This window comes from Talpa europaea (assembly GCF_964194135.1).
Source record: "Talpa europaea genome assembly, chromosome: 3".
Classification (NCBI taxonomy): domain Eukaryota; kingdom Metazoa; phylum Chordata; class Mammalia; order Eulipotyphla; family Talpidae; genus Talpa; species Talpa europaea.
Genome location: NC_140069.1, coordinates 128,569,020 through 128,595,821, shown reverse-complemented (window position 1 = coordinate 128,595,821; position 26,802 = coordinate 128,569,020). Strand labels below are relative to the sequence as shown.

At 37.7% G+C, this 26,802-nt stretch overlaps 1 protein-coding gene across 1 annotated transcript; it reads left to right on the top strand.

Moving 5' to 3' along the window:
• FAM3C (FAM3 metabolism regulating signaling molecule C) lies at window positions 1–23,015 on the top strand (the record flags this gene model as incomplete). Its single annotated transcript, XM_084229418.1, has 8 exons — window positions 1–233; window positions 4,646–4,675; window positions 5,367–5,490; window positions 12,704–12,762; window positions 14,181–14,231; window positions 15,957–16,041; window positions 21,894–22,020; window positions 22,926–23,015. The coding sequence occupies exons 1-8, from the start codon at window positions 104–106 to the stop codon at window positions 23,013–23,015; spliced, it is 696 nt and encodes a 231-aa protein (XP_084085544.1). The 5' UTR covers window positions 1–103.
• Window positions 23,016–26,802: the final 3,787 nt, after the last annotated feature.

Below are 26,802 nucleotides of genomic sequence, written 5' to 3'. Positions count from 1 at the left end.
CCAGTAGATAAAAAATAAATTTATTAGGATGAAGATGTTTCTTCATAAATTTATGTTTTGCATAGAAATATACAATAATTGATTCTGTTGAGTTCATCAGCTCATGCTGAATTATTTCTGTTCTTCAGGTGCTGCAAAGTTGGTGGTAGCTGTGGCAGTATTTTTACTGACATTTTATGTTATATCTCAAGTATTTGAAATAAAAATGGATGCAAGTTTAGGAAATCTATTTGGTAAGTTTTAACTTTGTTCCTTTCTTAAATCTTATTTTATGTGGTTGTCTTAAATTTTTACTAGTTATCAACTTTGAATCACTCTGCTGTTAGTCTGTCTAGAAAAGAAAATGTAATTATACCGGTGAGGGTGATTCATTAGAATATTCTACAGTACATAATAGGAAGTCTTAGAATTCGGTAATAAGGCATGAATCTGCTCTTCAACATTTGAACATATTTAATGAGATCTATTTTAAGCACTCTTAGGAACATTAATCGTGTGTTCTAAATGCACATTCTAGGAGAATCACACCTAAGTTTAACTTGTTTCTCTATTTGAGTTGCCTGCAGGAAAACTTGGAAAGCAAGTCTAGTCCTCATTTAGTGAGTCAGTAGGAGTCATGATAATGTATTTTAGATTCTAGCCCCACAAAGTCATCTTGTTTTCCTGTTCCCTTGCTTTCCTTCTGCAATATTTTCTTTTTATCCATTTATTTAATGTTACCAAATTATGAACGCTCCATTACAAGCTACCTGAAGTCAGCTGTTAATAATCGGTAAGTTAATAAAATAAGTTAACATTTGGAGTGTTTGAATAAACTTCGAAGCATTTTTTTTAGGTATTGAAAAAATGACTCCGTAAGTGAGACTGTCAAACTGTTTATAGGTTTTGTGGGGTCTGGCTTCTTATCGCTCTTATGCCAGAACTCCAGAGACAAGAGTTGTTGGAAGGAAATCAGGTTAAATCAGGTGTCAGCAAACCTGACGACACAGTGGGCTACTGTCAACAAAGGTCACCTCCCCAAATTGGGGGAAGGAGTAAGGTAGTACTACAGAGAGGGGAGATAAAAGGATCTGTCTGCAGGATTTCAGAGAACCAGGCAGGTTTGCCCAAGAACTGCATTCACGCCCACCCTCACCCTCTTTTCTTCCAAGTTTGGTCTTGACTGGATCTGTCTTGGTGCTGGTGGACCTGCATTTTACTATAGTAATGAGGCTGTGGCTTAATCAGTGTCTTACACCTTCATCTTGGTATCTGCTGTTTTGCCTGATTTTGTCTTCAAGAAAAGATAAGCAGGAGCAGAGCACAGACAACAAGCACGAGGATAAGGAACTTCTAGTTACTAGGCCAGTGACAGATCGCTCCTCTCAGTCACCTGCTGCTCATTTCTGTGAGGCAGTGAGTGGAGGTCCATCTTTTGGAACTATTTCCTGCTGAGTGGTGCTGGAGGTTTAGGGGGAGGTCCATGAGGGGAGGCATCTTTCCCTAGCTAACTTGAGATGTCACAGAGCTATCACTGGGTTATCTTCCCAGTTGTTTGAAAATTTTGATGTCTCTAGCCCTTTGAAGATAAGGGGAGCTAAGTAATTCAGCAGACAAGGGCCACCAAAGATCAAAAGAAGTAAGCGTATCCTAGTAGCAGTGACCATCTGCTGAGTAAGGATCCCTTCCATTAGGGGATTCCATTTCTCCAGTTAGGAAAGACTTTGTTATTAATAAGAGTCCAGAGCAAGGATCCAGTTTTTTTCAAGGTCTTTAAACAATTTGAAACTAAATGGAGTTAAAGTAGTGATCTAGTTTTGGAATCCAAGGTGTGGATTTAGAAATTTGGAGGTTTTTTTAGAACAGCATTCAGCGTATCTATAGTTAGTTGTTTCCTTAGGTTTTGAAAGTTCAAAGCTATAATTTCTTTAAATTGGGTCTCTGCCCCCTTCTTTCTCTCTTCTGGAGTATCCACTACCCTTATTTTCTTCTTATGGGGTCCAATATTTCTTGTAGTGTTCCTTTGTTTTATTATTCTTTTAGCATTTCCATCCTTGATTCTAGGGCTCCTGTATGTTGTCTTATTGTTTTTTCTGGTAGGGGTGCTGTGGCTTTAGTTTTGCTTATCATCTTTAATTTGGAGTAAAATCTACGTGGGTCAGTCCCTCAACACCAGCGATGACTTGGTATAATTTCTGTTGAGCAAGACTTAGTTGTCCCTGGGGGGGCAGTTTATCAAAATCTCCCTTTTCTACCATGTTATAGAAAGGCCGACTCTTACCCAGTGCCGTCATGTCTCCTCCACTGTGGTATGCAAAGTGGCAGAGTCTTTTTTTTTTTTTTTTTTGTTTTTAAGTCATGGGGATACATTCACTTGTCCAATTGGAAGAGACTGAACAGACAAAAAAAAAAAAAAAGGATCCTTGAGGGAAGGGCAGGATAGGACCCTTGGTATAAATAGGGAATTGCTTTGGGGATTGGCTCACTGCTTAGGGAGGAGAGCACAGAGGCAGTGAGGCCGCTCTGCTCACCCTAGTTTGAATCTTCCTCTCTTGCCTGGGCTGTTCCTGTAAACATGACGGGGATGTTACCCGTGTTCACATCTTGGCTATTTGCTGCTCATCTCGCCTCTGCCAGTGACTCTCTCAAAACTCGTGAACATTAGCACTTTGGATTACAGGAGAGTAGATTTTACTCTCCTTTACTTGGGGTGGCATTCAGAGCCTCCAGTTTGCCTTTCTTCTCCCTTCGCTGCCCCTCCCTCTGGGTCTCACACTCCATGTGCCAGTCTGCCTGCTGGTGGCTAGTGACACACCGTCCTGTCCTTTCAAAGCTCAGCCTTTGGTCCTCTGTTTCCCTAGCCTGCACGTCTTTCTCATCTGGCCATCTGTTCTTCCTTCTCATTTTTGAAAAGTGTGTCAATGCTCCTTAGAGAAATTAAACCGCCTTCTCTCCCTATTGAAATGTGTTGCTGTTCCCCGCCGGACTGTTAGTTCTAATGTGTAGGACTTCTATCTCAATTTGGTACTGATTCTGTCCGGCCTTACATTATAGAATTTCTTTTACTGTTTTTCATGCACCCATTCCCCTTCCCAGAGAATGAATCTTGAGAATAGTAATATCTTGGTCCTTGGCCTTGTAAATAGTAGATGCTGATTGAATGGAAAATAAGGGTAGGTAATCGAGAATGAGAATTTTTACATGGGGTAGAAGAATACTTTATGTTTCACTAAATCTTTATCCTTATCCTCAAATATTTTTGGTATATATATATATAGATAGATAGATAGATAGATAGATAGATAGATAGATACACACACACACACATACAGTTATGGTGTAAAGTTTGCTTTTGACTTTATTCCATATATTTAACTTGTTCCATGTTACAGCATTGCCTTTGTGAGGTCAGAGGCACGTAATCTGAATATTCTATTGTATTAATGAGCCTTCACAAACTTGGCCGCTTTCCTCTTTTTAAAACATTTACATAGCCTTTTTCAGCTTTAACTTTCTATTCTTCAGTTTGAGTACTGGACTTATAGGAAATTTGCAATTATCTACAATCGTACAGAACTAAAAGTAACTATTTATAGTCAAACAGCTGGCAAGCATTTGCAGACACTGCATGCTTATTAGCCAAATCAGGAAATGGTTGTTCACAATACTATTGGTGATTGGAATTGTAATCTCCTGGGCTGGCACCAGATGTTAATGCTTTTTAAAAACTCTGAATGTAAGATGGCCAGGTTGAGATCTGTTGCAGTCAAGTTAATATTTGGTCAGAAGACTCTCACTCTCTTCAACTTAGGACTTGTAAAACTGTAGGTGATAACTTCAGCTTTTTTCTGTTCCACCCAAAGCATTTCTATTTTAGAGAAGTCAGAGCTCCCTACCACCACCCTCCTCCCCCCTTGTTCTCCCACCACCTACCAAAATCTTAGCCTCACCACTCCGATAGGGTGACTCTCGAGGACCGCACGCGCATGTGTATGGCACACTGGACAGCAGCAACAACTTCTGAATGTTCACCGTTCAGCAGCAACCTGATGTTCACCACGTCTATATTTAAAGTCGTTTACAGGAGGGCCTCCCCTGCTGGTGCAGCGGTTGAGCGCTGGGCTGCGAAGCTGCCCAAAGCCTCTGCAGCGCCGGTTCAATCCCTGGCCACCAGGCGAGGGTCCCACATGGTGCGCAGACCTCTCCTGCCGCCTGCTGCTCCCCTCAGCAGTGTACTTTGGTCCTTCTGCCTGCTTGCTCCCCGCTCTGGCTCTGGTGAATCTTCTCACCCTCCCGCGCTTCTGACTGTACCCAGTTTATGTAAATAAATAAATAAATCTTTAAAAAAATAAAATAAAGTCATTTAGAGGAGAGTTTGCAGGGTAACTTTCTAATTGGGATTTAAATTTATAGTAACTAAAAATGTAAAAGTAAAACGCTCTGTCAATAGCCCCCCCATAAGTCCTTTTTACACAATTGTTTATAGTGAAGCGTGTAGCCTGAAGTTACTTTCTCCCTTTTTCTCTAAAGCAGTAGCCATGTGTTATTTATTGTATTTTGAGCTGTTATTCAAGTACTTTTTTTTTTATAGCACTAAATAAGTTAAAAAGTGATACTTGCCAGTAGTCTTATTCTTTCTAAGAAAGATAACTTTCTTCTTTCTCAGCAAGGTCAGCATTGGACACAGCTGCACGACGTGAGTATTCTATCTCAATATCTTGCAGATGGTTTATTCTGTTCTATTTTAGGATTGTGAGAACTTGTACTTGTACTTGTACAATGGAGAAAGTTCCAAGTGAGCAAAACTGATTTAGAAATTGCTCTTTAAAGTTATAAGGATGCTATTTGATTACACAGCCCAGTTGTTCTTGTTACTTATTCATAATGGATATTTTGTTTCATTACTGTTTTTTAGAGTCAGTGTTATTAATGCGGAAAGTGTGTGCAGGGAGGAGAATTTCTGCTTAGAATTTTATGTGACAGTTACTCCGGGATGCATTAGACTTTTTACTGTCCCTGCGGGTATCTGCAGCTATGCATGGATGGGTTAGAAATTCAAAACAACAATACAAAACCTCCTCCGTCCTGAATTTTAAAAACAATCTTAAAAAAGAATTAGATAAAATGTATTTACTGGCATCAGAATCATATTACTTGATGTATTTATGTCAGTTACTAGCTTGTTTCCAAAGAGATTTTGGGTTTTGTTTTATTTTTCTTTGATGTTGTTTTAAGGTTCTTTGAAACCCTCTGGGGAAAACAGGCCATAGCACATATTTTAAGATATGTGTATATTGGTGTTTTACATAATGACCTTTGGTTTGAGGCATGAAACAAACTGCAGTCTATTAACATTTTTTTTTTAAATATTTTTTTCTCCCCTGAAGCTACAAAGCCTCCCAGATATAAATGTGGAATTACAAAAGCTTGCCCTGAGAAGCATTTTGCTTTTAAAATGGCAAGTGGAGCAGCCAATGTGGTAGGACCCAAAATCTGCTTGGAAGACAATGTGTAAGTATTTGTCGATTTGGACCTAACAGGCTTGTTATTAAATTATAGTATATTGACTCTGCATGTAATGAATCCTTTGAGAATGTATTGGGCAAGCTTCTATCAAACAAAAAGTGATAATTTGGTTTTCACCATGCAGTTATTTCCTCACTCACTTGAGTTTTCAAGTCCTTAAATTCATATTGAAGAATGACATAAAAACATAGACTTTATTCAGCTTTGTATAGAGAGGAGGGGTCTCCTGAGTGGATTCTCTATCTGCACTGACCCATAGGGTAACCATAGAAGCATGTTATTTAATTTTGATTATTGAATAATAGGGGAAAAGTTAAATTATTTACACTAATTAAAAAGTTTAGTTCCTCATTCATACTGGCCACATTTCAAGAGCTCAATAGCTACAGGTCACTTGTGCCTGGTGAACTGAGCTGTGTGGATAAACAATTCCATCACAGCACAAAGTTCTGATTGACAGCACTGCCCTAAATAGTAAGCTCCTTATCTTTTAGACCAGTAGCTTTCATTTTCAGTATTTGAAGGCTGCTTGTGGAAGTACAAAGTAATTCATTAATATTACCCCAAGTCTGCTGTGACACAAAATTTGCCACTAAGTTGGATGGTTTTCCCATGTTGAAATGCTTTGCAAAGTAGAGTTTCTAGGTTGTTCCGTTTCATATCTCAGTGGCAACTGCCACTTATAACTTGAAATTTCCGCCTCTGACGTTGCAAACCCCACTTTAAGTTGTTGCTTGTTGTGTCAGCAACAAAGAACCAGGAGTAGTGGAGCAGGCTGTAGCCTGCAGGGTGCTGCTCAAAGCAAGATCCTAGCCTTTTTATTGACAGAGAAAAGGGTGGATCAAATTGAATACTAGATTTTTTGGGCTTTAGTGAGGGTGAGTCTACTGATACACTACAGACCCCACCCATGACTCCAATCTTACTAACAAGGTGGTCCACTGATCAGTCCCTGGGGTGCAAAGCACATCAGTCACCACCCCCTGCTTCCCAGTCATACCTCAGGATGTATACTTATTGCCCCAGGGTGATCAAACACCCTGCTCTTGTCTAATTTGAAAGGAGCCTTGTTTGCAACACCCGCAGTTGCTGTTGATCCAGTCATTTAAATATGGATGGCTTCAGGCATTTCCATGTCATCTTTGTGCAGGGGCTGTGCTAATCTTCTCTGTATACTTCCAACTCTGGTATGTGTGTTTCCCAGGTGACCTCCATTTGGTTGCTTTTGATTTTGCTCTTTACTAGAAAATTAGATGTATGAGCTTATTTAAACTTTATGTAGGGGCCTCCCCAGTGGCGCAGCTGTTGAGCGCTGGGTTGCGAAGCTGCCCGCAGCCTCTGCGGCGCTGGTTCGATCCCCGGCTGCTCCCCGGCCACCGGAGGAGGGTCCCACATGGCGCGCTGACCTCTCCTGCCGCCCGCTGCTCCCTCAGCAGTGTACTTCGTCATTCTGCCTGCTCTGCTCTCCCCTCTGACTCTGGTGAATTCTCTCACCTTCTGACTGTACCCAGTGCTTGTATGTATGTATGTATAAATCAATCAATCAATCAATAAATAAATCTTTAAAAAAAAATAAACTTTATGTAAAATAATGAATGTGCCATTCATTAAGAGAAAGAGTAAGGCAGTTTTACAAAAGGAGGAAACTAGGCAGTGTTTCCCAACATTTTTTGTCTTTTTACTGTGGAAGCTCTTAAATTATTCTACTAACCCCTTTGTCAGTGAGCTCTGGGCAGGTTGTCTGACCTCTTAGAGTAGCACTTTTCTTGTAGAATCAAAGGGTGGAGTGAGGTTTTCCTTAAGGTCTTTGTGCATTTCCTTTCTTTTGCCTTTCGCTAATAATCCATTATTAATCCAGTGTCTTCTGATTTCTTGTTATAGTAGTCCTGTTTTACTGAATTAAATAATAAAGTACTTAGATTAGAACTTTGTAGATCTCACATTAAGTAGTAATGTCCTGTTGACTTAGAACCTCCTCGTTCCATCTTTTTATCTTATTTGGCTAAAGAGGCTCCACATTTGATTCTAAGCAATGGCAAGGAAGCTCTTGGAATGACTAGTCTACAGGAAATCATCTTCAGAGACCTTCTGTCCCCTTGAAGCACATTAGTTTTTAATATAAAGGAGAGCTCAGACTCTACTAGCAGGTTTTTCCTTTGCAGATTATATAGGTCAAGCAGAAATGAAGAGCGTATGTAGGCAGTGGAGTCTGGTAAAGTAAATGCTGGGCTCAGAGCCAGAGAATTTGTTTTTTGCTTGGTACGCATGTCATGTAGAATTTAGAATTTGTATTTCAGTTTCTTTAACTATAAAATTGAGGCAGGCCGCCTATCCATTCTCATTTCAGGAATCATTTCTGCCATTCCCATGAGAGATTAAGAAATTTATGGGATTTTATAGCGAGGTTTCAGATCTTGAAACATAGTCCCCAAATAAGGACCAAATAATTAGGCTTAGGATCACCATTGGAGAAATTGCTGGGACTAATTCATAGTGTAGGGTATTTTGTTTCTATATGGAAAGTAAATTTTTAGAAGTATGATTTTTCTTAGCATCATTTGTTCACATATTCAACTTGTATTTATTGATCATAGTCCTTGCTCTCATGGAACTCAGTCTAGTAGGGGTGACATATTTAAGAAGTAAATACAAATAAGTAATTATTAGTTGTGCAGTATGCTGTGTAGAGCAGCAGCGTGTGATGAATACTGGTGAGGGGAAGCCAGGAGACTTTGAAGTGTCTCACTGTAGATCGAGCCAGGGAATAGCTTCTCTGACACAGTGATGTTTGTTCTGAGAACTAAAGGATAAGAGGAAGAGAGAGAGACAGGTGAAGAACATCTCTAGATAGAAGGATGAGCATGCTCAGGCCCTACTATGGATAAGAGCAGGAGAGACAGGAACAGGGACCACGCCAACAGGTAGGGATGTGTAGGCTGTGCAGGTTGAGATTTTTTTTTTCAGTGCATTGAGAAGTTACTGAAGCTTTTCAAACTCTGCCATGTCATTATTTCATTTATTGAAAAAAATTATCTGCTGTTTGAAATGATTTGGGAAGTAGAATAGAGAGAACAATTGGAAAACCATTGCAGTTGCTGCGCATGGCCTCCTTTTTGGTAACACTTCTTTTGAATATATGTTCACTAAAATACATGAGTAAATATTTTATTTTTTACATGTGCTCTAGTATGTGCAACTTACTTTGAGGCCACTAGTCTAGACCAGTGCTTCTCAGCAATTAAGGTGCAGGATTATTTCATTATCACATGATAATTATTTCATCATTGTTTCTTGCCATTGTCCTGGTAGAGTCACACCTCCACCATCAGTAACCCCTGGCAACCACTGATCTGTCTATATATCATTTTGATGTTTTGAGGATATTATGTAAGGGGCACGAGGGACATTTGTCAAAGTCTGGAGACATTGGGGTTGTCAGAACTGTGGGTGTTCTTGATAACATCGCATGGTGAGTGCATGAGCTCAGAACCAGAACCAGAGAATTTGGTGTTAGTCAATGCACAGGAATTATCAGGGTCTTGATATCATAAACTGGAAGCCTAATACGAATAAAAGACAATAGTTGAGATTAGTGTTGCAGTCATGATTTAAATGACAAGTAGAGGCAGTCAGATTACATTATGGTTAAGATGGATTTCACATTTATTAGTTTAAAATTAAGTCCTGGGTTTAAGCATCTGGAGTCATACAAAACAAGAATTTTAGCTTTTTCTTTTGTATTAGAGATCCCATGGAATTTATATTATGTGAGATACAGCTTTTATTTTAGGCATATATTCATTTGATTTCCATTTATATGGAGCTGATATTAAGAATAATGTTGCATCTTGATGTTTAGTATAGGAGTAGACAGAGGACTGTTTTGAGGGATTATTGTTTTAATGTTTAGGATCCAAATAAATAGTATTTTTTGACTTTAAGGGCAGGGCCAGGAGGTTAAAGTGAAGGCTGGGTAACCTGGTCATGATTCTGTGTAACCATTTAAAATGTAAAAGCCTTTCTAAGCTCGGTAGCAGTAGTAGTAAAGCAACAAAACAAAAAATAACCAGCTGGCTAAATCGGGACAGTGAGTCACAGTTTGTCAAACTCAGTTCTAATCCCTTTAAGAAGCAGTAGCTAGATTATACGTATAGTAGGTAGAGGATTTGAAACCAAACTGAAGATTAGAATGTATTGACTACAGTTATTTTCTTTAGCTTTTTGTCTAGGGGTGTAGAGTTGTGGTGGGGGAAACCTTTGGATACACAAAAGATAGGAGAAAATATTACAACTTTGTACATTTAAAGCCTTCAGTGGTTTGTCATTTGCTAGTTAGTTTCCCCTGATTGAATTCTTAAAGATTGATAAGCTGCTGCCCTCTTGTGGGGAGCCTCTGTCATAGTGCTTACTGCCTTTATTTCTTTGCTCTGTAATAGACTTGAGTTTAGCATCTGCCCTGTGCTCTGTGACAAGACATTTATCTTATGTTGCAATTGCTTCTCAGTGTCATTGATGGAGATCAGTGATCTATTACCTCTGTAAAAGGAGAAGAGCTTCCCTCCTCTTTGGTGCAGATTTGTTTGGTTCTCTATGGCCCACCTCTCACAACTAGTCTTAACATTCACATAAAAAAATTCTGAGCTTAATCACATGAAAATTCTAGAGACTGACAAATGAAATTTTGAAGGCAGATGAGTGACTAATGTTGGTAAATACATAGTTTAATGCTACTAAGCTTTTAAAAATTAACTTTTTGCACTGTGCCAATTGAAGTTTTGAAAATTTATTTTGAAGTAGTTAGAAATCACAGAAGTTGTAAATATTGAACAGAGAAGTCCCATCTCTTCTTCAGCTGGATTTCTCCATGGTTCGTCTCTTGTAATTATACTGCAATATCAAAACCAGCATTGGTGCCGTGCATTTATAGTTCCACATTATTTGATCATGTGTAGATCCATGTAACCAGTACAGCAATTAAGGTGCAGGATTATTTCATCATCACAAATATCTCTTTCTTGCCACTGTCCTGGTAGAGTCACACCTCTACCATCAGTAACCCCTGGCAACCACTGATCTGTCTATATCATTTTGATGTTTTGAGGATATTATGTAAGTGGAATCATGCAACACATGACCATTTGATAATTGATTTTTTTCACTCAGCATAATGCTCTTGAAATATTGGTGCATATTAGTTTGCTTCTTTTGTGTTACTGAGTAATATTCTATGGATGGATGTATCACAGTTTATCATTACCTGTTGTCCTCACCCAAACATTTTCAGTTGTTTCTAATTTTTGACTATTACAAATAAAGTCACAGTGAATAATCACATACAGATTTTTTGCATGGATGTACTTTACGTAATAAAATTCCTAGGAGTTCTGAGTTGTGTGGCAAATGTATATTTAATTTTATAGGAAATTGTCAAACGGTTTCCAGAGTGCCATTTTACATTCCCACCAAGCACTGCACAAGAGATCCAGTTTCTCTGTATACTTGCCAGTATGTTCATTATTTTTATTTCAGCTGGTCTAATACATGTACAATGATATCTTAGTGACTTTTCTTTCCTTTATGGCCAGTGATGTTAAGCATCTTTTGATTTATATATATATATATATATATATATATATATATCATACACTATATGTAATATGAAATATCTATTCCTGTCTTATTTTAATCCATTGTACCAGTCTCTCTTTTTGCTAAGTTTAAACTATTGATGTTATATATTTATATGTTAAGACTTTAGTGACTGCCATTCTTTTTGTTCTTTCTGATTTTTTTTTTTTTTTTGGTTTCTGTTTTTTTTTTACTACCTTCCTATGATTTGTATGAGCATTTTTAAGAATTTCTGATTTATAGTGTTTTTGAGTGTATCTCAAAAAGTGGTGGTTCTTGATATTTACTATTTCATTCGTTATAGAAAAAGTTTGCCAGCTCAAAATTTGGACTTGAGAAAGTGAGGGCAAAAATATTAATTATACAGATTAAATTTAAAATTATGTCATGCCTGTACTTATTCTGCATAGTACAAAAAATTGAAGAAATTTCCATTATTTGGAAACTTAAGTGATTTAACAAAAACATCACATCCTTGACAACTTAGATCTTCATTATTTGAGTTTTTCTTTACTTTCTCTTACTCTTTAAATGAAACGTGTTCCAACATTTGTGTTCAAACCATGTACTCATTCATCACTTGTAACTGGAGGTTTGGTACAGAGAGTTGTTCTGTGAAAATTAATGAACACGATTGTGTGAAAAGCACTTGGCTGTATAGAATTTATAGTGAAGTATTGTAGCTTGTGTGTTTGTGAAATTGTGTACTACATATAATTTAGATTGGTAAAGTTTGTAATAAATATATGTGCCTATTTTATGTATGCGTAGATGCTACATCTCTATTGATACGTGGATGTGTGTGGGGGCATATATGCATATTTCCCCTTCTGCTAACCACAAAGGAGCTGTCAATCATTGAGCACTGTGTCCCTGGGAGTATTACTCTTATCTTGAATTTTTTTTTTAAAGTTATCTATAGTTTTACTTTAATTCAACAAATTAAAATGATGCGAAGTGTTTCACTTGCACTGTCCATTTTACACTCTTGTTGTTAAGTAGCAGCTTGTGAACTGCCCAAGCATGTTGATTATCTTGATAAGATGCGGTAACTGTGCATAACTAGATAAATTGTGTGAATATAATTTTCTTCTGGGTACAAAGGAATTTTACAATGATAATCACTCAGAATGTTTGTATTTAGGTGCAGTTCTTTTTGCTTTCAGATTTTTGGGTTACATCTCACTTCTGTATCATTTTACTTTAGTAATTGAAGAAAGTAGATAGGAGATTGTTGTTTGATCCCACGAGAATGAGGTGGAATGTATGTATACTGTTCGCGTGTTTTAAGGGTTTTCTAAAATAGTATTTCATAATCTGATGCAGGGCAGCAAGTCTAGTATTTCAGCCTTAATACTTTTTAATGTACATTTCTATTTGTGAGAGCTAATCATTCACTATTAGACTGTCTTCTCTGGATTGAGTGATCTCCTTTTAATCTCTTCTGCAGTACTAACTATTGTACACATATGTAAAATACCCCCAACTTTCTCTTTTGCCTGACTTTATTTCTTTGATGTACATTCATGTTCATCTCATTCTAAATTTGTCTTAACTTTTTCCCCTTCAGTTTAATGAGCGGCGTTAAGAATAACGTTGGAAGAGGGATCAATGTAGCCTTGGTGAACGGTAAGAGTGCCTGCTTTAACTTACGGATGAAGTGGGATACACTCAGATATCAGGGGGTCAGGGTCAAAGGGTAGCTGTCGACACTAAGGCTCTCCTCCCAACCCTCCCTTCCCCAAAGGCCAGGCTGGAGACCTGGCATCTGTGTTGCTACAGCACACTTTCTTGGAGGCCTCCAGCTTGATGTGCAGTGTACAGAGAACTCCCCGTGAGATTGCCTGGAAAAAAGCAATCTAACTCAGTGAATTTTACTGCAAATTTTGGAATCCTCACATTAACATGAAGATCAATTGACACAAATGAATATATATAGAATGACAAAGGGTGATGAACAATTGGGTAGGATGGGGGAGAATTGAATTAGTTGTAATTTTTCAGTACTGTGCACATTCTTCCGGTAAGTTCATTTATATTGTCCATTGAATGCTAAACATCTTGAAAGATATTCTTGCTGTTATATCTGTAGGTGGGAACCCTCGAAGTGAGGCCTAACAGCCCATGGTCATCTCTTCCTGCCACATAACACTGTAAAGCTCTGTGGGATGGTTAGAAACCACAACCATGTCACCTAGTTCATAGGGTGGGGAATCTTTTCTTTTACAGCAAAAGATTTTTTTTTTGTCTTTCTACTTTCCTTTTTTTTTTTTTTAAATAGAGGCTTTTTTTTTTATTTATTTGTTTGTTTGTTTTTGTTTATACATGCACTGGGTACAGTCAGAAGCACGGGAGGGTGAGAGAATTCACCAGAGCCAGAGCGAGGAACAGAGCAGGCAGAAGGACCGAAGTACACTGCTGAGGGGAGCAGTGGGTGGCAGGAGAGGTCTGCGCGCCATGTGGGACCCTCCTCCGGTGGCAGGGGAGCAGCCGGGGATTGAACCGGCGCCGCAGAGGCCGCGGGCAGCTTTGCAACCCAACGCTCAACCGCTGCGCCACCGGGGAGGCCCTGTCTTTCTACTTTCTTCATCTTGTTATAAAAACATTTCTATGCCTAGTTGTCAATAGCAAAGGGGAAAAAAAAGAAATCACCTTAAAAAGAATATAATATTGAAATGATAGAATAGCATTAATGATAGAAAATAGCATCAGATGTATCTTTTTGAAAGAGCTCTAGGTATTTGGGATAATTTTTAAGGAAAGATGGTAAAACATAGAGTAAAAACATAACTAACTTTGGATTGGAATGGCCTGTGGTCAGTGGTGGACTTCTGTTTGCTACCCTTTGGCTTAAAAGTTTACTGAGAAAGTCCTATCCTAAAATTACCTTCAGAAATATATTTTAGATGCATGCAGTTCAGATTTGACGGTCATAATAATTTTCTCTGTTAGCAAATTCATCTTAATTATCACATAAGATCCACTATCTTATAGAGTATAGAATATATTTCAGGTGCACAATTTGATAAGATTTCATTCTCTTTCAGGAAAAACAGGAGAAGTATTAGACACTAAATATTTTGACATGTGGGGAGGAGGTAAGTTAAATAAATAACGTAACTGTCACTACCACTGACTTCTTAATCATCTCAATAAATATAATCCATTAATGGGAAAATAATGGAACTCTTTTTGTGTTTATCTTGCTCCTTTCACTTTTCTGTCCAACTGTTCATAAGATCTATCCTGTTGTATGTACATTTTTTTAGGTCTGGTGGGTAATTAAGAATAGTAATATGGGGAGCCTCCCTGGTGGCGCAAGAGGTTAAGCACCGCACTGTGAAGCAATCCGCAGCCTCTGCAGCATGAGTTTGATCCCCGGCCGGCCAGGGAGCAACCCACATGGCGAAGCAGACCTCTCCTATCTTGCCTGCTGCTCCCCTCAGCAGTGCGTTTCAGTCAGTCTGTTTGTTCTGCTCCCCACTCTGTCTCTGGTGACTCCTCTCACACACACATACACCCCACATCTCTGGCCTGTACCCCAGCTCTTGTATGCATAAATAAATCTTTTTTGAAAAATAGTAATATGAAAATGGATATTTTTTTAAAAACTGAGCTCTTTTTTCTGCAGGACAACTAAAGCTTTAGGCTCCAATAGGTTTCTGTCTGAAATATTAAAAAAGAACAAGTGATTTGCAGATGGGCATAGCAATTTCAAGTATTTTTAACTGACTGAATTGATTTCTTTACATCTGATTTTACAGTCTCAAAATCATAACCAGGATTATTATTAAAATGGGTGAATATTTGAGAGAAGGAAAGAAATAGAATCTTCTTTCTAGTTCTTTAGCCTTGGGACCATTATAAATTGCTGAGGATATGAAAGAATTTGTAGTACTTGGTCTACCTCTTTGGTATCACCAGTGTGTAATCACTGACTGGTTTATTCTGAAGTCTGTAAACCTTATTATGTTAGATAAAGCAGTTAATGATTTTTTTTTTTTAGATTTATTTATTTATGCATACAAGAACTGAGGTAAGGCCAGAGGTATTGGGGGGTGAGAGGATTCACCAGAGACAGAGTGGGGAGCAGTACAGGCAGATTGAAACACATTGCTCAGAAGAACAGCAGGTGATTCAGGAGATGTCTGCTGCCCCATGTGGGTAGCTCCCTGGCCAGGGATCGAACTCCGTGCTACAGTGGCTGCGGATAGCTTTGTAGATTGCATCTTAATCCCTTGTGCCACCAGGGAGGCCCAATTAATGATTATTACTTGCCTTCATTAGTTTGGATTCTAGTGATAACCTTTACTCATTTCCCCTAGTTTACAGTAAAAATAGTTACGCACGGAAGATCCCTTAAATCAGAGTTTGTGTGCATGTATGTGTGTGTTGTGTATCCATGTTTATGTAAATTTTTATATTACAGATTTTGTTGTGGATTAGATAAAAGCTATGTATCCTCTTTTAAGCTAAGTACCCATTCAAACAATTTTTACATCCACTCAGGGAAAATATGAGCCTTTCTCCTACCGCACTCTCCCAAGTTTCTTATCTTAATCATAAGTCATGCTTTAATCTGATTTGGCTGTGATTTTTTCATTTAGTTCCTGGGATGGCAATTCAGAAAGTAAATAGGATGAATCAGGGTTGGGAAATTTTAAGTTGCTAGTGGGATCATATTAAGGGGCCTTAAGATTTATCTGCCTTTTGGTTACTCTGTGTTTTAAATAACTTATTGATAAGAACTTTATATTTTAACTTTAAAAATTTTGGTGGTTATTAATTTTTTTAAAAAAACTCTTAACTCTTTCTTTCTTCAGATGTGGCACCATTTATTGAGTTTCTGAAGTCCATACAAGATGGAACAATAGTCCTAATGGGAACATATGATGATGGAGCAACCAAGTATGTACATTGAAAAATTTACACAACTTTTGGAGCTATGATTTATAATTATAAAGGCAATACATCTTCACTGAAAAAAAATTACAAAATAGAGCAAAGTAATACAATTTCCAGATAAAACACTATTAACATTTTTTCAGTTTGCTTCCTCCCTATCATTTTTGTGTGTGTATGTATGTTTGTATATATACATATATGTATACATGCATACATACACATACACACGTGACTAAAATCAGAATCACATTGTACATAAAGTTTTTAGACTGTTTTATATTGTCTTTTAATAATCTTAGTTTTCCCATCATTAAAATTCTTCAGCAGTTTTCATGGCTGCCTGACAGTTTGTCATAAAGCCCCACTGTTATTGAACAGTTTCCTCTTATTGCCGAATTTTTCATATTATAAATAATTTCACAAACATTTTTCTGAACAAAAGTTTTTTGTACGCTATGATTATGTCCTTATGGTAAATTCCTGGAAGTGGAATCAATTGTGAAGGAATAAGTGTGATATATATATATATATATATATATATATATATATATATATATATATATATATAAAATAAAGTTTAATAGATGGTAGTTTGTAATGTTTTTCTTAAATTGTATCTGTGGTGAAATTTGGAAAATGCATGAAAGCACAAAGAGAGGGAATTGGCATGCGTATTGAGTAGGGAAAGCAGGACTCAGTTATCTAAATATAGAGAGGTTATCTACAGAGTTCCTCATTCACCCTGTTTCTACCAAACATGATGAAATCCTCAGCTCTACAGCGAATGTCAGCAGAACATCCGGGTCTGATTTCCATCGCAGCATTTCTCAAAGTGTGTTCTGGTGGAACCCTCATTCTAAGCTATTAGTGGTTAAGTTTGGGGACGCACCTTGTTTTTGTTCCTTCTGCCCTGAAGAGCCTCTTTACCTGTGTTTATTCCAGTAATTGATTTTAATGAGGAAACCCATTATAAAGAAGAAAATTATATCTATGTAAGAAAACCTATACTTAGGGTCATACATATCTCTAATGAGCCCTTATTTTTCACCCTAACCTCTACGGTAAGTTGGGTTTTATTTAATAAAGAATAGGATAGTTTGAGCAAACTAAATTTTGCATTCCTCCTTTTGGAGAGAACATTCCATGATATGTTAACTTTATGCCTAAGTGAAAGATTTCGGTCTGAATATCTTGACATAAGGAGTCTTAAAGGTTTCCTGAAACAGCCTCTCAGCCTGGGCAAGATTCCTCTATGAATTCCTCCTCCAAATTGCTCACCTCCTAATCATTTTGTATTTGAAGCTAATTGCATTTCCCTTACCTCTCTCTCATCCAGCCACAGTGCTTAGCAATTTCTAGGTCATTTTACCCTCCTGGCTGCCTTATCTAACTCCTGATTGATTATTGTCTGTCTTAAAATGAGAACACCCCAAATCGAGCACAGTTTTCCACATGCGGTCTGGCCAGTACAGGGTACCATGGAGATGCTAGCTCTCCATGTTTTAGAGATTACATTTCTTTGAATATTCATGCAGACTAGTATTGTATTAGTTTTCTTTAAACAGTCATATTACATTTTTGGCTTGAGAAAGTTTGGTCAAGTTAATTTCTCAGATCTTTTAATTTGATCTCTGAATTCTTTTTTTTTTTTTTTTTTCTTTTTAAACTGCTGCCAAGTCAGGTCTTTCTCCCAATTCAGAGCTTGATTTCATATCATCTTAGAAGTGAAGGATTCTATATTCGTTTATCCTTGTTAAATTTAATTTTGCTGATTTTGGCCCACTTGGTCTTGATTCTGACATTTGTCCTGAGGTTTTCATGATCCAGGCTTTGTACTCTCTCCAAAGTCGTTCTTAGGTCTAAATCTAAGTCATTGATAAAAATGTTTACCAAGGGCAGCATGCCACCCTGTTAAGGGCCTTCTCCAGGGGATCCATATAAATCAACTGCAGAAATTTACTTTTCAGACAGCTGCCAATGTACCCTTATAGTCGTGCCATCTGACTGCTGTTTCATTATTTTATTCATAGGGGTTATTTTCTGAGGCTATCGTATGCTTGCTTCATATTCATGGACTCTGCTCATTACAGTTTCCTGATCTACTGCCCAAAAACCTCCTCATAAGCTGAAATCGCTGGGATGACATTAACTTGGCTTGATTTATTCCTCCCTCCTTTCCACTATCCCTTCCCTTTCTTTCTTTTATTGTTATTTTTTTAATGCTTGCAGATATGATAATTCATTGTAGAAATTTGTTAGGAATGGGAATATATTTTACTGAATCATTGGTTCTTAAAATTTTGCTTGCCTTTTTTGAAATCTGGAATATTTAACTTTTAATGTCACCAGCATCTCCATTTTCCATGCTGCTTCTAAAATAACTGACACTACCTTGAGGATCATCTTAACCAATTCCTTGGGAATTGAAAAGTATGTGACAGATAAGGGTCTGGGGGGTTAAACTGATTTTAAAGCATTTGTATTCTTGATGTACTGTTCCCTGTTTATGTAGATCAGAGTTTGCCTCCCTGAAAACTTCAGTTGTGCTTTGAACTTAGATACTCTGCGGGTTCTTGTGAGACTGTGGGTTCCTTTGTTATTCAGAAGTACAAGTTCTTCCTGTGACCTTTCAGAGCACTGCAGGTCTTCCTGGTAATAGTATCAAAAGTTTTGTCAATAGCAATATGATTTGCCTGTTATTTTTGCACACTTCCTTTTTTAATTACAGAATGTTCCTATGGTAGCATTACTTTGGAAAATTTCCTCCCCTTTTTTTAAGGGATTGTTAGCAATTATATAGTGGAAAGTTGCAGAATTATTTATTTGTTCTTACAATCTTATTCCCTCATAGGAGTTTCTCATCTCATCTTTTTATAACATGTTCTCTTATGCCTAGTGTTTTTTATTCTTCAGACTTCAGGAAATACGGTAATGTTCTTCCAAAGTTCTGGACACTTTTACTTCCCTATTGATTCTTCCCTGTTAATCAGAACTAAGCCCAGAATGCTTTCTGTCCTCTGGCTTGCTTTGATGCTTCAGCATGGTGGGGGGGGGGGGGGGGGATGGGATGCTCTCCTTCCCTAGCAAAGGTGGAGGCAGAGCTCAGAGATAACTCATCCCAGCTCCCACCTTCTCCACTTCCACCCCCGGCTGCCTCTGTGCATCTTCAGAATCTGTTCTCAATCTCTGTCTTTGTCTGCCTTTTGGGTTGCCACAGGATAATTACCCATTTTAAAGAGAATTCACAACTGAAATGATTCGTTCAGCATAAAGTCTTAACCTAGCTAATTAAGACCACTAGTAAACATTAACATGTGTCTAACAAACTCATGGTGCTCCTATCTAGAATAAAAAGCTTGTCTCTAGACTTATCTCTAGGGCATTTTGACAACTATGGTGTATTTAATCTAGTGCTCATAATAATAGGGTATGCTGCATGACTCTGAGCTTCTTTTTGAAATATTAAATCATCTTTTACTTAGTTAAATAGAAGATATTAGAAAAAGAAGAACAACAACGACCAAAAAACCCAAACTCTTCATAGACAGATCAAGCAACTCTAGAAGTCATTGAGAAAGTAGTAAAACTATAATGCTCATAGGAGGCCTGTGAGCACCCTGAGATTCGAGACTTTCTAGGTGGGCTCACAGCATGCAGACCTGCCCTCTCATGACTGCCATTTTTTACATGCAAAATCAAACCAGCAAAGGGGACATGTGATGAAGCAAAGTCTGCAGGAAACCAGGCTCAATTTTCCAAGATTCCTCTCCCAAGTGGAGTCACACAGGGCAATACCAATTCCCCCAGCAACAAAATGAAAACAATATGAAATGCTGTCTACTCTAGGAAAGCTCATTAAACCAGGGCTTTTATGAGGAGCTGGCCATGTAGGCATCCTCTTCCTAATACACCCTGATTCTAGACTCTCAGAGAGAAGGTAGGTATTTGGCATAAACTGCGTTTGTAGTTTTTAAGCACAGTGAACCTACACTAAGCAATTTTTCTTATATAAAGTAAATCCTTAGCATGTATGAACTTAACATTCAGCTATTTATGAGCAATCCTACAAGCCCCTGTAGTTTTTCTGAGGCGGAAATGGGAATCCAGCCTGGAGGGCTCTCTGCAGGAGGTCTAAGCTGCCTAGGAACTACTTCCCGACCTCCATATACAGTTTATTCCTGTTATAACTGCACACATCACCTCCAAGCGCTGATGATGCAAGGGAAAAGTTCACAGAAAGGAGTCAGAAAATAGAACATCTAGGTAAACTGATGAATGGAAATTGACAATCTTCAGATCCATGTCATCCTATACTGCTTGGAAACAAGAAAACAGTTCAGACATTACTTTCAACACAAATGTTGCATGCCAAGTGAGCCACAAATGAACAGTGATAGCTAACACATGTAAGGATGGGCACAGGAATCACGGCTGCAGGCAAACTCTAGGGGGAAACCGGAAGCCTGTACATGTGATTTTTTGTTAAGGTCTCCAAATCCTCAGAGAGGCTGAGACTGCACTGGTTCCGTTGCACAGCCTTTTCTTTCTTTTTATTTCATTTAATGATAACTGCGTAACCAGATAGACTTGAGTCTGATCGGCTAAATTTTCTAAGGCCTTTATTTATTTATTTGTTTGCTTGTTTGTTTGTTTATTTATTTTTGCGACTGCTTTTCTCACCAATTCTAGTGAACATCCTGCAGGAGACCGATGCCCAGGCTGTGGCACCCACAGCCTTGGTTGTGGAAATAGCCCCACCCTTGGTTGTGGAAATCTCTAATGATATGTGTGGTTCCTTCCTGTTTCTTTGAAGCTCTTTTTGTTGTAGACAGATTGTCCCATTTATCTTCAAGTTAGTTTAATGAGAACTGTTCTTCCTAGCATTTCATTCATTAATGCATTAAAGAAGCTATGAAGTGTTTGAAAGAACACTGGGGTAACTAAGGACCTTCCTCAGTGACCCTCATGCTGTCTGCAGTTAACAATCCTCCAGCTACTTGCAAATATGAAACTGGCCCTGCGTCAGATTTTAGCAGAACAAAAACCACTAGAATTGATCTTTCTGTTCCATCCTGTGTGGGACTGACTGTGAAATACATTGTGCAGGTCACCCCTCCTTATCTCTCTTCCCCTCCCCCTCACTCCCACCCAAGCTCTATGACTAGGGTGTATCAACTGAGTTTCCTCTCCCTTTTGAGACCAAGTAAAAATTGAACATCACACATTAGGATGATAACCTACAGCCAATTCCTTGGTGACATCTTTCAGTTAGTTTCCCTAGCAGTTGACTTTTGCTGTTTTTCCTGCAGCTGTTCGGTGGTTAATACTTATGGCTTTTATCAAATAACCACTCAGCAGTTGTCACTGAAGTACGGTTTATAGTCTATTTTTAAATTTGTTTGTTTTAAATGAAACTCAGTATTAGAAACATCGAGATTCCTGAACAGCCTTTACCTTTATTCAGGTATAATTTACAAAGGCTTCTAGTGAAGATTCAAAGTGATTTTTAATTTTACAAAGATACTGGGGTTTAAAGACCTGGGATTTGCCTGACTAGGCATTCCATAATTGTTGTAATTATTTAACAGGTATGAGTGAAAGCGAGTAATTGTAACTAAAGACATCAAAAGGTATTCCTTAATAGAATGAACTTAAAAGTAATTGCTAGATTTCATGTTTTTTTTTGTGACTGAAGAATTAAAGTGGTAGGGATGTTTTACTAAAAAAAAAAATCCTTTTCCTTTGTATGTTCTCATTTCATCTTGTGTTATATGTTAAATATCCTGAGTGAATAAATATTCCTTAGATGACATACAGTGCACTGGACTTACTGTATTTTTTCTCTACTCTTTTAGGCTCAATGATGAGGCACGGCGACTCATTGCTGAGCTGGGGAGCACGTCTATAACTAATCTTGGTTTTAGAGACAACTGGGTCTTCTGTGGTGGGAAAGGCATTAAGACAAAAAGCCCTTTTGAACAGGTCAGTGTCTAAGACTTTCATAATTAACAGACACGAGCAAATTATATGAAACTGGACAGTACATTTTCTTTTTTTTAAGATTTATTTATGCATACAAGAGCTGGGGTGCAAGTCATAGGTGTGGGGGCGGGGGAGGTGAGAGGATTCACCAGAGACAGAGTGGGGAGTAGAACAGGTAGATCTACTGAGATACACTGCTGAAGGGAGCAGCTGGTGAGACAGGAGAGGTCTACTGCACCATGGGTCAGCTCCCTGGCCAGGGATCAAACTCGTGCTGCAGTGGCTGCAGATAGCTTTGTAGTGATGAGACTGAACCCCTTGTGCCACCAGGGAGGCCCCTGGACAGTATATTTTCTTATTCAAGCTATTTGAAGCTTAAGTAAAGCAGACAGTGAATACATTCATATATTTTCCACAAGTTTGTGTTAGTCAATTCTTAGAAATAACCATGGCACTGTTTTAATTGTAAAACTTAAAAATAGTCATTTCCTGCTTGGGAATTTTTCTTCCCTGCATGACAGTGCATTCATATGTGATTACTTGTATCTTAAGTCTTAAAAAATATTGGTTGTTAAAGATTAATAAGATTAAGTTGAACTCAACTTGATGTTATCAATTAAGTATGGAAATACTTTAGAACATAGTAGAATATAAGCTTTACTTTTTGATTAACAGTGGTTCTTCAAAAAAGAAAAAAAACAAACTGTGTGATGTTTATTCTCTCAGCTGTTAAAGGTTTGCCACTGCATGCCAGGCCCCAAGAGTTACGCATTATCTTGAGTAGTAATTTATGTGAATCTACGGTTAACATGAGTGTTACTGAAATGAGCTAGTATCAAGTATGTTGTTGCCGAGCATCCGCTCACCAAAGTTATTAAAACTGTATACTATTGTTGTTTCACCAGTATATAAAGAACAATAAGGACACAAACAAATATGAAGGATGGCCTGAGGTTGTAGAGATGGAAGGCTGTATCCCCCAGAAGCAAGACTAATGTGGAGAAAATTGAAGCGCACTTTCACTATTAACGGGAGAACTATGAAGAGAGTTGGCGTGTAAATATTTTAAGAGCATGCAACCATCTCGGTGTATGCATGAGCATTATCTCTTTGATATCAGGATTATTTATTGCTAACGTACATAGTTATCTTTGTAAATAGTTATAATGAGCAAATCACTGAACCATTTCTAAGCACATTTCCCTAGTACTACAAGTTTAGATTGCTCTGGTAATGTTGCCTTGTAATTCTAAAAGTATACTCAATGTATGATTGAAAAGATTGTGAAAAATGTATTGATATATATATATACACATACATATATATACATACATGTATACTGGTTGCTGTGAGAATCTGTCATGAAATAATAAGGATTTTAGGGGGGAGACTGTTTCTGGCCTTTGATAATAGTGTCTTTAAATTAAAGAGATACTTGGCTAGTTTTGTGTATAATGTTACTTCACAGTCTTACTCTCCCCCATACCCCTTTTCTTAGTTTTTCTTTTCTTTTCCCAAGAAACCTAGAAATAAAATGATAGGAAAACGTGTATCAGATATGCAAAAAGCACAACAAAATTCTTTTTTTAATGTACACGGTAAAAATTAAATATGTAGAGATCAATGTTATGCAGGATGATAACTTGCTGGATTTTGTGTTTTTATAAGCTATTTAGAGTGAGGCTGGAGACTCCACAGAGCTGGGAAACTAGGCAAGTCTCTTCCAATATCAGGTCATTCAGGACAGCCTTGTCAGTAAATCCAGAGCAATACTGACATATACTTTGCTTATTTAAATGTTATTAGCAATGACCATGGAGTTTTGAAGGAGGCACGCTTTAATATCACAATAAATTTGATCTGTAAATCAAAAAATTCTGTATTTCATTTAACTTCATAGAATCAATTTTTGCCCAAAGATATGATGACATATTTAGAAAAGCCCTAATTATTGAGTGGACTTAGGGCATTAAAAAATAAGTTTAATTCACCCAAATGACTTTCAACACAATTTTACATAAAAATATAGAAGCATTAACATTCTTGTTAAATTCAGATATTTGCTATTTTTTTTCAGGGCATTAAATTACCTATTTAATTTCTTAAACGTAAGTAAATTCAGTGACCTAACTGCCATTCACAATAAAAGGCAGCACTTAAATTTTGAATCTAAATTTTAAATGACTTGTATAAAAAAATCTTAAAGCAGTATTTTTAATTTTGTGTAAACCAAGATGGACGCTATTCAACTGTTTCTTAAATATTAGTGAACTTTGGGTACTATTTCTTCTGTCAAACTGAATGTAATTCATGGATAATGCACCTAATACATTTAAACAGTTTTTGTAAACTTCAGATTTTGGTGCTTACTAAATCACATTCTCAGCATGTGTATTTTGGCATTTAAAATACTTCCCTCAATTCTGTAAATTAAAAGAATAATTTTACAGTTCCAGGGATTGTGAAATACTGCATTTGCAAAAAATAATAATGACAATAAATACTCTGTTTTGCATTGTGATTTTTTTTTTGTATTATCTGGCAAAGGAACGTAATACAGAACTTCATATTGAGGTTTGTCAAGCATTTGTTGTGCTGCCTAACATGAGAAATTTAAGTCATTTCTGTGGTTAAACACTAACTTCTTCAGGATATGTCTGAACATGTGTAGAAGTTAAGACAGCAGGACCTCCCTTTTTCAAGATAAAAGCTGTAAAATGATGACTTTGTAAAGGTGTATAAAATGTCAAAAGAAGAGATAAAAGTTCTTATGTAACTGCTTTCGTGCATTTTGCTTTTGTTTCAGTTCTGTTTTGTATAGATTGTGCCAACTTTGGAAGCAATAATTTTACTACATTTCATTTTCAGATATCTTCTAAAAATCAGCATTGTAAAGGAATCAAATCTTTAATATTAAGAATTTTCTTTATTAAAATCAAAAGCTTGGCATTGACGCTTTGGTATTTTAATTGGTGTTTAAGGATGTATGAATGAGTATTTTTAATTTGTAATCATGGATGCTTTCCCCAGAGCAAGTGTATTGTGATATGCCTGTTAAGAGTAAACGAAGACAGGAAAATATGTGATATTTGGGTAATTAAAGAAAATGTGGACTAGCGTCTTTATATTCCTGACTTTAATTTGATTAAAATTTATCATTATTTCTGTATTTTGTTGTATTTGTTTGGAAATGAATCAACTACTGTTTTACAGTTTTATATCAAGTGAAGTTCAATTCATTTAAAAACCTATTGCACTTTATATTTTAAAAGTTTATAGAAATTAAAATGTGACTCTCCCTTCAAAAAGCTGATAGTTTCATTCAGTTTGATTGATAGTCCCTATTTTAAAATGAAAGAATGAAAATTGTGTTCAGCTGTAGACCAGTTAAACTGGAAATGTGTTTAGAATACCTTTTAAAATAAAATTGAAAGAGGGCCTCCCCGGTGGCGCAGCAGGTTGAGCGCAGTGCTATGAAGCTGCCCGCATCCTCTGTAGCGTGGGTTCGATTCCCGACTGGCCAGGGAGATTCCCACATGGCGCTGCAGACCTCTCCTGTCGCGTCCACTGCTCCCTTCAGCAGTATCTTTGGTCAGTCTGCCTGTTCTGCTCCCTACTCTGTCTCTGGTGAATTTGCTTACCCTCCTGCACCTCTGGCCTGTACCCCAGTGCTTGTATAAATAAAATAAATCTTAATAAATAAATATGAAAGAGAAACATTACATGTTAACTGGGGGAAAGATTTACCACCTCTTCAGTTAGGCCTTGATCACCTCTAAATAAATGCAAATTAAGTGCTGTAGGATAAACTACTAGCTCTTAACTTTTTTTTTTTTAAGATTTATTTATGCATACAAGAGCTGGGGTGTAGGCCAGAGGTGCCAGAGACCTGGTAGGTGAGAGGATTCACCAGAGAGAGTGGGGAGCAAACAGGCAGATCTCCTGAAATACACTGCTTAGGGGAGCAGCGGTGAGATGGGGAGGTCTGCTGCACCATGTGGGTAGCTCCCTGACAAGGGATCAAACATGTGCTGCAGTGGCTGCAGATAACTTCATAGAGCTGAGACTGAACCCCTTGCACCACCAGGGAGGCCCCAGCTCTTACCTTTTTGAAAACACACCTCAGAATTCTTTTTGGTGCTTCCAGGGTGGTTTTTGTCATATACTTCGTTTTTGATAGTCACATGCTAATGGCTAGTTTATTCCATTCTCTTTTAAAGCTCCCTCAAGTTAACTAGATGCTGCTCTCTACTATTGCTTGTCTTTCCACTCCCCGTCTCTTGAGGTTCTGGTTAAATCAAGTCTAGACAGAGAAAAATGCAGGCAGGCTTGCCTAAGGACTGTCCCTTGCTAGGCAGCAGGAAGGGAATGGCAAAGAACAGTGCGGGCAGCGTGGTGGAAGTCCACGTGGGGATCTAGGAGAACTTTGTCCATCAGAACCTTCCTCCAATCCAGTGAGGGGGGCAGATCAGAAATAGCCTCTGTGCAGGTGAGTAACCTCTGGGAGGTCAGAATAGCACTGATGAGAGGGGGCAGCGGGGAAGGCTGCTCTGTGTCCACCATTCAGCTTTCACATTCTCACACAGGAACCAGATGCCCTCCTCATTATGCAAATTAAAAAGTCAAATGAAACTTTAGTTGTGTTGACTGCATTCACATTATTTTTACCACGTGTTGGAGAGGTTGTTTTTTCTACCACTACTTTTGTGCAAACAACCTCTAGTGGTTTTCCTTTGGATGGAATACAAACCATTACCAATGGTTACTTTCATCCATTAAAAA